Source organism: Phycodurus eques, chromosome 4 (assembly GCF_024500275.1).
Source record: "Phycodurus eques isolate BA_2022a chromosome 4, UOR_Pequ_1.1, whole genome shotgun sequence".
Lineage (NCBI taxonomy): Eukaryota > Metazoa > Chordata > Actinopteri > Syngnathiformes > Syngnathidae > Phycodurus > Phycodurus eques.
In genome coordinates this window covers 18,992,360-19,007,655 of record NC_084528.1, presented here as the reverse complement: position 1 = coordinate 19,007,655, position 15,296 = coordinate 18,992,360, and the positions used below count along the sequence as shown (strand labels likewise).

The 15,296-nt window shown below is 39.4% G+C and overlaps 1 protein-coding gene across 1 annotated transcript in view; it reads right to left on the bottom strand.

Moving 5' to 3' along the window:
- Positions 1–205: 205 nt before the first annotated feature.
- ptpn6 (protein tyrosine phosphatase non-receptor type 6) overlaps positions 206–15,296 on the bottom strand; it is a 25,079-nt gene continuing 9,988 nt past the window's right edge. The window contains exons 5-16 of the mRNA XM_061674406.1: positions 14,596–14,779; positions 14,402–14,518; positions 14,133–14,261; positions 12,578–12,674; positions 11,687–11,766; positions 11,448–11,594; positions 9,037–9,162; positions 8,814–8,968; positions 5,703–5,770; positions 5,481–5,632; positions 4,097–4,161; positions 206–1,871 (exon numbers count right to left, since the gene is read on the bottom strand). Of these exons, the coding sequence (XP_061530390.1) occupies positions 1,775–1,871; positions 4,097–4,161; positions 5,481–5,632; positions 5,703–5,770; positions 8,814–8,968; positions 9,037–9,162; positions 11,448–11,594; positions 11,687–11,766; positions 12,578–12,674; positions 14,133–14,261; positions 14,402–14,518; positions 14,596–14,779 (1,417 nt within the window). The 3' untranslated portion in view covers positions 206–1,774. The remainder of the gene's footprint in view (positions 1,872–4,096; positions 4,162–5,480; positions 5,633–5,702; positions 5,771–8,813; positions 8,969–9,036; positions 9,163–11,447; positions 11,595–11,686; positions 11,767–12,577; positions 12,675–14,132; positions 14,262–14,401; positions 14,519–14,595; positions 14,780–15,296) is intronic.

The following is a 15,296-nucleotide window of genomic DNA, read 5'->3' as shown; positions in this document are numbered from 1 at the left end:
CATTGATAATTAAAAGTAATGATATAACAAATACACAATATTTTTGCAGAATGAAATGGGCTCAAGACTTTAAAAATAAGTACATTCAAATCCAGAAAATGTGGGACTGACAATATACACTGAAATATTGAATTATTATTATTCATTTTAGCAGTAGCTACATATTATTTAGATTCAATTATTTAAAAAAAAAAAAAAAAAAAGATTGAAACAACCCAATGTGGTTATTTATTTACATTGGCATTTAAATGTCCCATATACAACCCCAATTCCAATGAAATTGGGACATTATGTTAAACATAAATAAAAACAGAATACAATGATTTGCTAATCATGTCCGACCTATATTTAATTGAATACCCTACAAAGACAAGATATTTAATGTTCAAACTGATCAACTTTATTGTTTTTAGCAAATAATCATTAACTTAGAATTTTATGGCTCCAACACGTTCCAAAAAAGCTGGGACAGGGTCATGTTTACCGCTGTGTTACATCACCTTTTCTTTTAACAACATTCAAAAACATTTGGGAACTGAGGACACTAATTGTTGAAGCTTTGTAGATGGAATTCTTTCCCATTCTTGCTGAATGTACAGCTTCAGCTGTTCAACAGTCCGGGGTCTCCGTTTTCGTACTTTACGCTTCATAATGTGTCACACATTTTCAATCGGAGACAGGTCTGGGCTGCAGGCAGGCCAGTCTAGTACCCGCACTCTATTACTACAAAGCCACGCTGTTGTAACACGTGAAGAATGTGGTTTGGCATTGTCTTGCTGAAATAAGCAGGGGCGTCCATGAAAAAGACGCTGCTTGGATGGCAGCATATGTTTCTCCAAAACTTTTATATACCTTTCAGCATTAATGGTGCCTTCACAGATGTGTAAGTTACCCATGCCATTGGCACTAACAGCCCCATACCATCACAGATGCTGGCTTTTGAACTTTGCGTCCATAAGAGTCTGGAAGGTTCTTTTCTCCTTTGGCCCGGAGGACACGACGTTCACAATTTCCCAAAACAATTTGAAATGTGGACTCGTCGGACCACAGAACACGTTCCACTTTGTCCACGCATTTTTGAGTTCGACGTTTTTCTGCCAAGAGGCCTGAAATCAGGTCATTCGAATTTCTCAAGCTTATCTACGTCACTAGCGAAGATCTCCGCCTACCTAACCCTAACCCGCTCTCGAGCCAGCACTGTCAACATAACAAACACGTGTGCTCTCATAAGTGGGTCTTCTGCACAGAGTCAACCAAATGGGTGTGGTCTTAGCCAAATATGGACAAAGCGGATGCAAAACTGCATCAAACAGAAGTAGCTGTCAGAGGGGCCTTTTCTGGACACTTGTATGACAAAATTAAGTTGTTGTTTTTTTTTTTTTATGAAATTGGCACTTTTATACAAACTCCATGTTAGACAGTCACTCGGAGGTCAAAATATCCAAAATACGGGACCTTTAAACTCTATGTTAACAGAAACTCACATTCTCAGTGGTTCCTTGTGTTCATTTTTATTGTACATGTGAGGAATTCAGTAGCAGTTTAAAGTGTAAAACAAAACAGCACATGTAAAATACTAGTTCAGTACACATTGAAATGTGACTGTAAAGTTATAGTTGTATTTTCCTCATTTTGAGCGCGTCACTGTGTTGTGGTCTTCCAATTATGCTGAAGCATTTCCGCTTGTTTGTGTTGTGAAAGGCAACATGGGCCGACATAAATAACACAAGATGACTTAAAAATATTTAAAAAAAAAAAAAAAAAAAAAAAAAACTTATTTTTTCTTTAATGAGCCACTTTTCTTGTCTGACTTTGGCTTCTTGTCTTTCTTTGCTTTGCTCAGATTCTCGTACACATCCAAATCCTGGTATCTGCAAAGAGAAAAATACAATGTAAGGGAGGAGGTTCTTATCCGCTATGGGTGGGCAAACTTTTGGGGGACACATTGGATTTTTGAACAGACAAATATACCCATTCATTTAATAAATTTTTTTTTAAAAAGTAGTTTACTAATATTTTTTAGTTTAGCTAAAATAAAGCTTATTTTAATAATAGAATAATAATTGTTCATTTTTAATTTTATTTATAATTGATTTCATTCTAATTAATGGATAATTAGGCGGCACGGTGAGCGACTGGTTAGACCGTCAGCCTCGCAGTTCTGAGGAGCGGGGTTCAATCCCCGGCCCCGCTTGTGTGGAGTTTGCATGTTCTCCCCGTGCCTGCGTGGGTTTTCTCCGGGCACTCCGGTTTCCTCCCACATCCCAAAAACATGCATTAATTGGAGACTCTAAATTGCCCGTAGGCATGACTGTGAGTGCGAATGGTTGTTTGTTTGTATGTGCCCTGCGATTGTCTGGCGACCAGTTCGGGGTGTACCCCGCCTCCTGCCCGATGATAGCTGGGATAGGCTCCAGCACGCCCGCGACCCTAGTGAGGAGAAGCGGCTCAGAAAATGGATGGATGGATAATGGATAATTATTCAAAGAAAATATTTATAGTTTATGTTTAATAATAGAATCATTATTTATGCTCATTTTTCTTATTTCAAATTAATTGTATCATTTATCAAGTATCTAATAGAAAATAAATAATTTATTCTACTATTATTTTGTATTTTATGTAAAATAGTTTATTAGAATAATAAAATAATAATACACTAATTTTTAATTAAAAAAATTAAAACAAATCGGATACAAGCGGCCGAAATGAGTTTCCTCCGCAGGGTGTCCGGGCTCTCCCTGAGAGATAGGGTGAGAAGCTCGGTCATCTGGGAGGATCTCAGAGTAGAGCCGCTGCTCCTCCACATCGAGAGGAGCCAGAGGAGGTGGCTGGGGCATCTGATTCGGATGCCTCCCGGACGTCTCCCTGGTGAGGTGTCCCGGGAACGTCCCATCGGGAGGAGACCCCGGGGACGACCTAGGACAGGCTGCATAGACTACATCCTTCGGTTGGCCTGGGAACGCCTCGGGATTCCCCGGAAGAGCTGGATGAAGTGGCTGGGGAGAGGGAAGTCCGGGCGTTCCTCCTAAAGCTACTGCCCCCGCGACCCGACCTCGGATAAGCGGTAGAAAATGGATGGATGGATGGATAATTTTTAATGTTACTATTTTTTATTATTTTAATTATAATGAATGAATACCTACAGAATTAAACTATAAAAGTAAAATTGCTTATTTTATTAATAATTTGGTACTTGTTTTGTTTTATCAATGTATTTTATCTTAAGCAAATAATTCCATCTTATTTCAAGGTTGTTAGTTATAGTTCATTTATTTATAATTATTAAACCATTATTTTACGAAACAATTTAAATAGTTTATTTGACTAATATTTTGGGTATTAATGTGAAATATTTATTATTTAATTTAATGAATAATAATCCCTGCTAATATTTAAATTGTATGATTTAAAATTAACTTAATTGTAATTAATGAACAATTATTTAACTATTACATTAAAATGGTTTATGTCACTAATATTTTGTATATGATGCATGATAGTTGATTTTTAAAACAAAAAAATTTGAATTACAAATAATTTAATTGAAAAGTTTATGATACAAATGTTTTTGTATTTAATGTAAACTAGTTTATTTTAATAAAAAATGTAGCTTAGTTATTTAATTATTTACTTGTACTATTACTCGTCTATTTTATTGAATCAGTTAAAAAGTTAGTTCATAAGATAAATGAATACAAAAATAAAAACACTTCAATTAACCAATGTTATGGAAAATACGGCTGGATTAATGCAACAAATATTACAGGACTCTTAATAATAAAGTGAATACACGGTGAACCGGCTTAAAGAACGTGTACCTTGCCTACCTCTGTTACACGTTGTAGCAGGGAGGCTTAGTTCTGAATCACAGACATTAGTTGACAAATTGTAGTCTTAACAACAGAAAACCTGATGAATGTGTGAACACATGTTCAAGATGTGTTAACTTGGATGATGACCCTCCCTCAAAAAGTGCTGACCAAACACAAGCAGAGTCACAATTGTCACTTCAGTGTGAGCTTTGGAGGATCAGTGTGATGTGAAAAATGTCTTTGGATTTTTGTCACACACGGTCAGTAGCACGTTCACTCACTTTGTGATGTTTCTGCTCACCGGGGGGTGTTTGAGCCGTAAATTTTCATACTCTGTCTCAGCCTCCTGTAGGAGAAGATAAACACAGTGGTTCGATTTATTTATTGGATTTCTTTTTAGACCAAAGTTCATCTTACGCGAAGTACTGCTGATAAAAGTGTCTCTGGGAGGTAGGGTTCTAATCAGCAGAGAAAAGTTCAAAGGCCTATTGACACGCTGTACATTAGGGTATGTTCCTGTCTTGTTGATGCCATTTCTCTTATCCACATTTTGTCATGTTATAATCACAAACGCAAATGTCTTTCATTGGGATTTCATGTGATCGACCATCACAAAGTGGCATATAATTGTGAAGTGGAAGGTCTTCTCTGTCCACAATACTGTATGTACATTTTTTGTACTCATTTGTGATGTTGAACGACTTCAGATTTTTGGAAGTCGACGCTAAAATGATGGTTATTGCATCCATACCAATCAATCGATGACATCATTGATATTTATTCCAGTTGTCAACTCGCTGTTGCGCGCGCTCGCTCGCTCTCGCCACCGTCCTCGGCTGGACTCGCCCCATCCCCAACACATTCATCCAATCACTCTTAACACCAATTAACGCAACACAACTGCAGAGTTGCTACTCACAACAGGATATAATAGTATATAATAAAAAAAAAAAAAGAAAGAAAAAAATGATAAGTGAATGTTTTGCAATAATGTATTGTGGAAAACCTGCAGTTGTGTTACGTGGACTGTTGCACGCGTTTTATAAAATCCACCGTTCTGTGCGACCATGAAGGATGAGCGAGTCGGGAGGTGGGGCGACTGGAAGGTGGAAGAAGAGCTTGCAGTGCGGCCGAAGGCTTGAGCGAAACACAAGTTGTTGGCGACATGAAGCGTTAATTTTCACAATAAAGAGGTTGTCGATCGACTGCCGCTTGTCTTTGTGAGCAGACGTTACAGTACATTGTGTGTTTTCACTCTCACAGGCGGGTGTTTGGTGAATTCGCTGACGGCTGATGTGAGGATTTAAGGCAGTTCGTCAGTTTGCCTTTTCATGTGGGCGTTCATAGAACTTCTGCTTTTGTTATATTTCAGGATGGACTTGCATATTTTGAGAGTGGCCGTGCAACTGGTCTCATTTTTATAAAATTCCACACACTTGAGGCGCCACTACTAATTGGCTGCGCCGACCGACCACCTGTTGATTTAAGTGAGGCGTCCATGTTTCTAATGCCATAACAGGTGGTTGCCAATTAATCGACTTCCAAGTTATAATTTTCATTTTGCAGCGGTAAAGTTGACGTGTTGACTCGTCAGTTCAAACCCAAGCAAGTAGATTAATTCTTGACCTAAACAGTTAGCTGTCTGTGTTTGGCCTGTCTTCTTACCATGGAGGCACTGTCTTTGACCTTGGTGGTCTGTATGTACTCTGATACGGACAGGTAGATGAACCTGTACTGGGCCTCGGTCTGCACCATGCCAGAGCGCTGCCCGCGCACCATCTGGATGTACTTGGAGATGTCGATGTCACAGTTTAGACCTGGAGGGAGACGGGTAAACCTCAGAGGGTGAAGAGTCCTAATCAAGTCAACGTTGAGTTTTTGTATTACCTATCGTGTTGATGGTCTCAATGATCATGTCAATCACCACAATGGTGCCCGTCCGACCAATCCCAGCGCTGCACAGACACAAAGCAGAAGAAGTAGTACAGTGGTACCTTGAAGTTTTATTCTGTGAACAAGTTCGTAATTCAATTTACTCATATATCATATGAATTTTACCATTGAAATGAACTGAAATTCCATTGGAGTTGACCCCGCATACGCACGGTTCGGCACCCAGGAATTCACCTAGTCGCGGATTCTTTTCAAAATGATTTTTCCATTTTTGTTCTTTTAATATGTTCTGGTCTGGGCAAGGACAGCCACAGTGCAGTGACTGCATTGGTGACTGTGGCTCTCCTTTCCATATGGGGGCATGACAGTACCTTAACGGCTCCATATTTTTCACTTCACCATAGTGGCGGCATATCTGAAGCTAATTTATAACTCACATTTTGTCTCCCAAGAGAAAGCAAAAATTCGACCAACCGATGGCTCAAACTCTAAAACTTGTAAATTACGGCACTTAAAAATCAAGGAACCACTGTAGTTTATTGACAGCACGCATGGCAAAACATCATAAGTAAAGGTCGCTTTTGTTCAAAGGAAAAATGTTGTGCAACACGAGGGAACAGGAGATGGGGAACATGCATGCATTCCCAAACACGTATGTCACAAAACAGGCCTTCATACTCCTCATGTCACAAGCAGCAACAGTCCGCAAGGATAAAATGTCAGTTGACTCGAAACCTTTTGTCCAACTAATCTTAAAACTACGAACTTTAATCTTAAACCTCTATGCATTCACAAAGATTTCTAAACTCGAGAGCTTTGGAATGGTTTCACAATATTGGACCACACCTAGTATAGCAGTTCATTTAAATATGCATAATATCCCTGATATGCAGATAGGAACTACAAGAATAGAAAAGTTAAAAGCAGCCTCATTAAAGCAAGGAACACACATACCAACAATCAAGACGCATTTGGGCATTCTTCCTCTCTTCCAATAAAAGGAAGCAAAGGCGCGATAGTCAGATGCTTCTAAAAGATTATCCTGAGCGATCGTCCTGTGGGGTGTGATTTCTTTCCTCCCCAATCTGTTCGGAAAATGACATCAAAATTCTTGAAGTCATCTTCTGTGCTCTCTGTACTAAAAGACGATGATGTATCTGCTCTGAATAACTACAGACCGATTTCACAGTTACCAGTTCTCACAAAGGTCCTAGAAATGCTTGTAAACAAAAAGTTAAAGGAATTCCTTGCCAAAACCGCTATTTTATCTTAACATCTGGTTTCAGAGAGCATCGAAGCACAAGCCCCGCTACCATGAAAGTGTTAAACGATAGCTTAGGCTTTGTGGATAATAGTGTTGTTTCTTTCACAAACGTTTCGTTCAGAAGAACAAATCTTTTTACTGAACAAACTGAACTGAATCATTCTATGAAATGATTCATTCTTTGAGCTTGGCCGCCGCCCGTCACTGTGAGGCGAACAGGTCAGCTGGGAGCGGAAACGGAATTGCTTAAGTGTTCTGTCACTTACTTCTGAATCTTCGGGGAATGACCAATGAGCAGCCAGCGTGCGGGCGGGGGCGGGACTTCATTAAACGTACTACCATGTGATTTGCGATTCACCAGCATTGTCACTCACATCAGTGAATGACCAATGAGCAGCTAGCGTCAGGCAGCGCCATGCAGGCGGGGGAGGGACTTAATTGAACTGAATGTACTGCTGTACTGGTGTATTGAAGAACTGAAGAGTGATTCGTTCGTTGAACTTCTTTGTTTGTGATCTGCTAAGGCTTATCCTAACGAGGGTCACAGGCATGCTGGAGCCTATCCCAGCTGACGCCGGGTGAGATGCGGAGTACACCCTGAACTGGTCGCCAGCTAATCGCTGGGCACATATAAACAAACAACCATTCGCACTCACTTTCACACATACGGGCAATTTAGAGTCTTCAATTCACCTACCATGCATGTTTTTGGAATGTGGGAGGAGATCGGAGTACCAAGAGAAAATCCACGCAGGCACGGGGTGAACATGCAAACTCCACACAGGCGAGGCCTGATTTGAACCCGGGTCCTCAGAACTGTGAGGCAGATGTGCTAACCAGTCATCCACCGCGGCACCTGGGCTCTACCTTATACTCACTAATATTCTCTCAATCAATCAATATCCTTTTTTGAACCAGGTAAAAAAATCATTGAGATTTAAAACTTTTTCTTTTTTTTTTTTCTTCTTCCAGAGTGATCTGGCCAAGATGGCAGCAACGGCTCTGTATTTCAATAATGTAGGTGTGTATTGAGCTAATTTAATTTTTTTTGCAGATGAGACTAGTTTTTTGCGCTGATCCCTCCAGCTCAGAAGCTTTATTCTCGAACCAGCTTTGAGAGCTAAAGTTGACGATACATGCTCGCAAAACAAAGGTGATGTTTTTCTCAGTATCTCACTGTTTGGATTGATGATTTGCTCTCTTTTAAACCTCATGTCAATTACTTTCTTAAAAATCTGGTGTTGATTTTATTTCAGAAGTCTGGTTTTTCCTTTGAAGCCATATTACGTCTGGTCCCTGCTACATTTTTACCTGCACTTGATTATGGTGACTTTTGCACATGAATGCACCTGCCCATTGTCTGCACACGTTAGACTCTGCACATCACAGCGCGCTTTGTTTTATTACAAATTGTAAAACCTTAACACATCACCGTTTATTATGAGTCACGGCGGGCTGCCCCTCACTTGCCATATGGAGGCTAAATCATTGGCATCTTTTCATCTTCAAAGCTATCCTCGGTTTGTTCCCATCTTACATCTGTTCTTTGATTGCACAAAGCTCTGTGAGCAATTATAGTCAGCTCTCAAAAGTGATGATGATGTTGTCTGTTCCCGAGTTTCAGGACTGAACTTGTGAAAAGTGCATCGGCAACTGTGGCTTTTCTTTCCCACATTTTAGGGCATAAAAGTCAGAATATTGTACAAACGCATAACGAACGATTGCTTAAAAATAAATAAATAAATGTAGTGGGGCAATGAATGACGAGCCGCGATATAGCTGGGTCACATGGTACCCTGCTTTAGAGACACACCATTTTGAGGTCTCCCGGACTCGTGTACCTGCAGTGGATGATCATCGGACCGGCAGCGGGATATTCAGCCTGTTTGGCGTTCACTTGTGTAAGGAAGCTGAGGACACCGCCGGGCTCTTGGGGGACGCCGTGGTCAGGCCAGCTCAGGTACTGGTAGTGCCACACGGTGCGGGAATGTTTGGGCTGTTGACGTAAGGCGACAATGTAAGTTTCACTTCAGGGCAGCGAGGTCAGAGGCGCGCGGTGCCCACCTTGAGCGTCACCTCCAAGACTCGGACTTTGTAATCGGCTGCTTCCCACTCCGACTTGGAGGTCACCACGTAGCGGCCCACCTCCTTAGAGCTCTCGCTCTCGGGCCAGTACGGAACACATTTATTCTGCACACACAATCAAGCATACATACCACATTTGGGATGAGCTACAAAAACAACGCACAAGTTCTGCCACATGCATTCGTCTTCTTAAGTGTTAATGCAATCCTGAAGGCTTAACATTTCCAGCTTCATCAATGAGACATTTAGATCACTAATACAACTACTGCTACTACTACTATGTTAAATCTAATCCCAACGGAATCAGTGCAGTGAGTAGATTTCATGCTTTCAGGCGCCTGGAAAGTAGAGCATGAAAAGGCCTTTAATGTGATTCGACAAGTGAATATACAACCCCAAGTCCAATGAAGTTGGAACGTTGTGTTAAACACAAATAAAAACAGAATACAATGATTTGCAAATCATTTTCGATCTATATTTCATTGAATACACTACAAAGACAGGATATTTAATGTAGCAAATAATCATTAACTTAGAATTTTATGGCTGCAACACGTTCCAAAAAAGTGGGACTGACAATATACACTGAAATATTGAATTATTATTATTCATTTTAGCAATAGCTATATATTATTTAGATTCAATTCTTAAAAAAAAAAAAAAAAAACTATTGAGGTGTTTCAATGTGGTTATTTATTTACATTGGCATTTAAAAGTCCCATATTTTACCAAAACCTTTTCTAGTATTTGGGAGTTACAACCCCAATTCCAATGAAATTGGGACTTTATGTTAAACATAAATAAAAACAGAATACAATGATTTGCAAATCATATTCGACCTATATTTAATTGAATACACGACAAAGACAAGATATTTAATGTTCAAACTGATATACTTTATTGTTTTTAGCAAATCGTCATTGTCGTATTTTACGGTTCATAATGCGCCACGCATTTTCAATGGGAGACAGGTCTGGACTGCAGGCAGGCCAGTCTAGTACCCGCACTCTTTTACTACGAACCCACGCTGTTGTAGATCATGCAGAATGTGGTTTGGCATTGTCTTGCTGAAATAAGCAGGGGCCTGGATGGCAGCATATGTTTCTCCAAAACCTGTATGTACCTTTCAGCATTAATGGTGCCTTCACAGAGGTGTAAGTTACCCATGCCATTGGCACTAACACAGTCCCATACCATCACACATGCTGACTTTTGAACTTTGAGTCCATAACGGTACGGATGGTTCTTTTCCTCTTTGGCCCGGAGGACACGACGTCCACAATTTCCAAAAGCAATTTGAAATGTGGACTCGTCGGACCACAGAACACTTTTCATCAGTCCGTTTTAGATGAGCTCAGGCCCAGAGAAGCCGGTGGCGTTTCTGGGTGTTGGTGATAAATTGTTTTTATCTTTGCATAGTAGAGTTTCAAGTTGCACTTACGGATGTAGCACCAAACTATATTTACTGACATTGGTTTTATGAAGTGTTCCTGAGCCCATGTGGTGATATCCTCACAACAGTGCATCAAAAACCAACATTGATGTTGGTTTTTGATGCACTGTCGCCTGAGGGCTCGAAGGTCACGGGCATTCAATGTTGGTTTTGGGCCTTGCCGTTTACATCCAGTGATTTCTCCAGATTCTCTGAACCTTTAGATGATATTATGGACCGTAGATGATGAAATCCCTAAATTCCTTGCAATTGTACATTGAGGAACATTGTCCTTAAACTGTTCGATTATTTTCTCACGCACTTGTTCACTTGCACCCAATCATGGCACCCACTTGTTCCCAATTAGCCTGTTCACCTGTGTGATGTTCCAAACAGGTGTTCGATGAGCATTCCTCAACTTTCTCAGTCTTTTTTGCCACCTGTCCCATCTTTTTGGGAACGTGTTACAGCCATAAAATTCCAAGTTAATGATTATTTGCTAAAAACAAGAAAGTTGATCAGTTTGAACATTAAAAATCTTGTCTTTGTAGTGTATTCAATTAAATATAGGTTGAACATGATTCGCAAGTCATTGTATTCTGTTTTTATTTATGTTTAACAAAACGTCCCAATTTCATTGGAATTGGGGTTGTACATCCCAAATACTAGAAAAGGTGAGTGTATACTTTTGGAGATATAGTGTATGCAAGTAAAAACATTTTATAATATATATATATAATTATGCAAATAACTATACATTTACATTCAAAATTAATTCATGAAAAATAAACTGAGGTCTAGTTTTTTGGTTAATCTGTAACCAGAAACCCTCAGAGAGCATGAAAATATGCCCCCTAGTGGCTGCGGAGGAATGCAAAGAATACTTTCAAAAATGCTAATTGGCATTGGCGTGAATGTTTGTCCATCAGCACCGCTACATTCTGGGAAAAAGACTGACCCGCCCTTTCTCCACCTCCCTCGTTGTCATCACAATGACCCTGGTGTTCTCCTGCCACACCATCTGCCAGAAGTCGTCGACGGTCGTTGCCAGGCAACCCTGAGTGGCGATGTAAACTTTCTGATTCTCCGACTCCCACAAGGTGTTCTACAAAGCGGACCAGGTAACGCAGGGTCAGCTTTCTACTTGTGCCTTATAAATTGTGTGACGGAGAAGCCCGGCAGGATTTGAGGACGTACTCGCATGTAGTTGGCGTTGATGTAATCTGACCCCACAACATTGAGGTCAGCGTCCTGCAGGATGACTCTGGTGTCATTGACTGAAATGAATAATTAAAAACATTTACTGTACGTCGGGTCAGGGCTACAAGATCAGTACAGTCAACCCCCATTTATTACGGGGAATACATTACAGACCCACTTGCAATAGGTGAAAATCCGTGATAGTTTTTTTTTTTGTGGTGCCTTGAGATACAAGTTTAATTCTTTCCGCGACCATGGTGGAACTCAAAACCCTTGTATCTAATATCATCTTTTCCCACAGAAATGAATGGAATGCCATTAATCGGTTACAGCCTGCCCCCACCCCCCAAAAAAACAAAAAACCTTTGTAGTCTTTGCCAATATATGAAAAATAGCACTCTATAATATTGTACTTAATAAAAACAAACAGTAATGACATATTTAAATAGAGTGTAAAGAATTTAACAGTTTTTTCCACATTTTTTGTTGCACCTTTTGGTGTGCATGCCTTGGCCACCTGGGGGCATCATAATACATACATACGATTGTACAATCCCAATGTTGTGTTAAACATAAATAAAAACAGAATACAATGATTTGCAAATCATGTTCAACCTATATTTAATTGAATGGTTGTTTTAGAAATTCAATGTGTAACTTATTTTATGTTTAATAGACCGTGAACTTCACCTGGGAGTGGCAATAAACAGCTTGAAGCTTCTTTGTTTCCACTGTCTGCCAAACTGCTGCTTGTTGTAAGTTGAGTTCACTGCCAACAAACAGCGCTCCGATCTCAGATTTTTGCTCGTATCTCGATAAACTCATAAGATGGGTCACTCTTATCTCAAGGCACCACTGTATATGAAATGGCTTAAACATGAGACTTACAAGGAAGAATATTCTTGTATCTGTTTTTGGTCTTGTTCTCAGGTCTCTGGCCTTCCTCTCGACTCTTTTTCACCTTTGCCTCCAACTTTTGAAGAGCCTGAGTGGTAGTCAAAAGTATATTACAAATTAGTGCACTTACAATGGCCCCAGCAACGAAACTTACAGTCACTTGACTGAAATCAATAAATTCTTCATTCAACTCATGTCTAAAACAATAATGTAGAACTTTCTCAAATTTTGTAAAAAAAAAAAAAAAAAAAAAAAAAAAAAAAAAAAAAGTTTCATAAAACTACACATCATCCATGCAGTTGCTATAGTGCTCTTTCTTTTAGAGACAACAACCCCATATAGACAAACAACCATTTACACTCACACCTATAATATGAACAATTTAGTGTCTTAAATGAAACTGACATGTTTGTGGAATACTGGGGAGGCCACTCTGACACTCACCTCTCTCGGGTTTCTATAATCATGTGGAAAGTATTTTGCAAAACCAGATCAAATGTTCTTCTTTTAACAAAACAATTATTTGTTTAATGTCTGAATTTAATTTTGGATCAAGTTGAATGCAAAAGGACTACTATAAATATTCCCAAATGTCGTATTTTGGGAAACTTCTCCAGTAATAAAAATTTCTACCTGGTGGATTAAAAGAGCTGATATCCTTGTAGATGAAACTTAAAAAGACTCCTTTAATTGTTCTCAGTCTCACTGTTTAAAGTTGTTGCCTCAGTTTGTCTTAAAAAACCCAAATATTTCATTTTCTCTGGCCCAATAAGAGTGGAACTGAACAATTTCCTCAGGCACTGATATTTTATAAAGTAAGGACAAACTGCATTGAGCTTCTCTAAGTGGCCTATTTTTCTTTTCCACCCGTAAGGATACATTACAGATTATGGCAAATGCATAACTTCTGTCGAAATTTGAAGATAAAGAGTTAAAGAAAACAAACCCATTTTAATTATTACATTCCCTCACCCATGAAGAATCAATAGAGAATCAATTCCCATCCCTACATATCATATTATTATTCCCTTTATTTTTATTTTTTATGCATTTTGTTACTTCTGTTTTTCTGGTTTAAATGAGAAACCTGCAACTGTTCCTTTGTTGTTTTTCTTTAATTCTAATTTTTTTTTTTAAATACACAATTGCACACAGTTGTTAGTTTCTCTTTTGTAATTTGAATACAGAGTAACAAACGCTTAGTTTGTGCGTTTTGGATTCATAAATCAGCGGCTTGGTGTATGAGTGATTTGCACATCCGCCTCACTTTTGAGGTTGGTGGTCCGAATCCAGGCTCTGGCCTTTCGTGTGGAAGATTACATGTTCTTCTTGTGCTTGCGTAGCTTTTCTGGGGCTAATCTGACTTCCTCCCACATTCCAAAACATGCATGTCAGGTTAATTGAAGACTCTAAATTGTCCTTAGGTGTTGACCGAGTGTGCATGCTTGTCAACACCACAAAATGGCAGCCCACTGCTATTAGTTAATATTACGCAGCCAGAAGGCAGCAATAAAACAATATGATGATGATGACGGATTTGACTCACATCAAACTCCTCCCAGAAACCCGCCTTGCTTTTCCCGCAATCGGCCTCCTGCTGCATGGTTGTGGTCTGGTCCAGTTGTTTCACTCGGCTGTCGATGTCGGCCGCGTTCACTCTGGTGGAGTAATACGGCTGCCGGGATGCACACATTTAACACTTTATCTCTTTGTAAACATCTCTGCAATCCATAAACTATCAAAAAATATGTAAATTTTTTAAGGAGGTATTATGTTTATCATTAAACTGTGCTTTACAATTGAAGCCCAACATACTTGTTTGAGGTGCACCCAGTTCCCAGAAATCTCCTCGATGCCTTTAAATTTGTAGAAGTCCACTAAGTCGCTGAGTGTGTCAAACATCTCAGAGCCTCCCACAGTGTACTGCTCATTCTAAAAAGAAAAAAATAACAACACATCTAAAAAAAAAATGTCAAATAAAAAACATGCCGACAATCTCACACACACACCTGACACATGATCTTGATGTGGGACACCCTCCTCGCCCCCGTTTTGCCCCGCTCGTCCGTCAGAACCGACAGGACAAAATCTCCCGGTTTGGATAGCGACTCTCTGACCAGGAAGGTGCCCGACTCATCCCGAGCAATCAGCATCTTCTCTGCGTTTGGACCAGACAGGTGGCCGTGATACCACCTGGACATGAGAAGAGGTGAGGTGAGTTTAGTGTTAATAAAATAAAACAAAACAAGGTGAGGTGAGATTAAATGTAACGAGATGAGGTAAAATCATGAGATGACATGAGCTAAAATAAAATTGGATTAAGTGACATACACTATGATGATGTGAGGTGGGATTGGGATTAAAGTAATGTTAATTGAGATTATTTATAAGAGATGACATGGGGTAAAATTTATGAGATATATGAGAAAAAAATAAATTACATTAGATGAGATCAAATGAAAGAGGAGATTCGATAAAATTAGATGAGAATAAAATTTGATCAAGTGGAATGATTTTTTTTAAATTAGGCGAGGTAAAATCAGGTTAGGCGAGGTGAACTGAAATGTGAGTGAGATTACATGAGATGAGGTGAGATGATGTTATGCAGATTGAGATTAGATGAGATGTTATGGGGTAAAATTGACATAAAAAGAGGAAATAAAATTAGATGAGATGAAATAAAGGTAGAAATGAGAAAACAATTATCAGA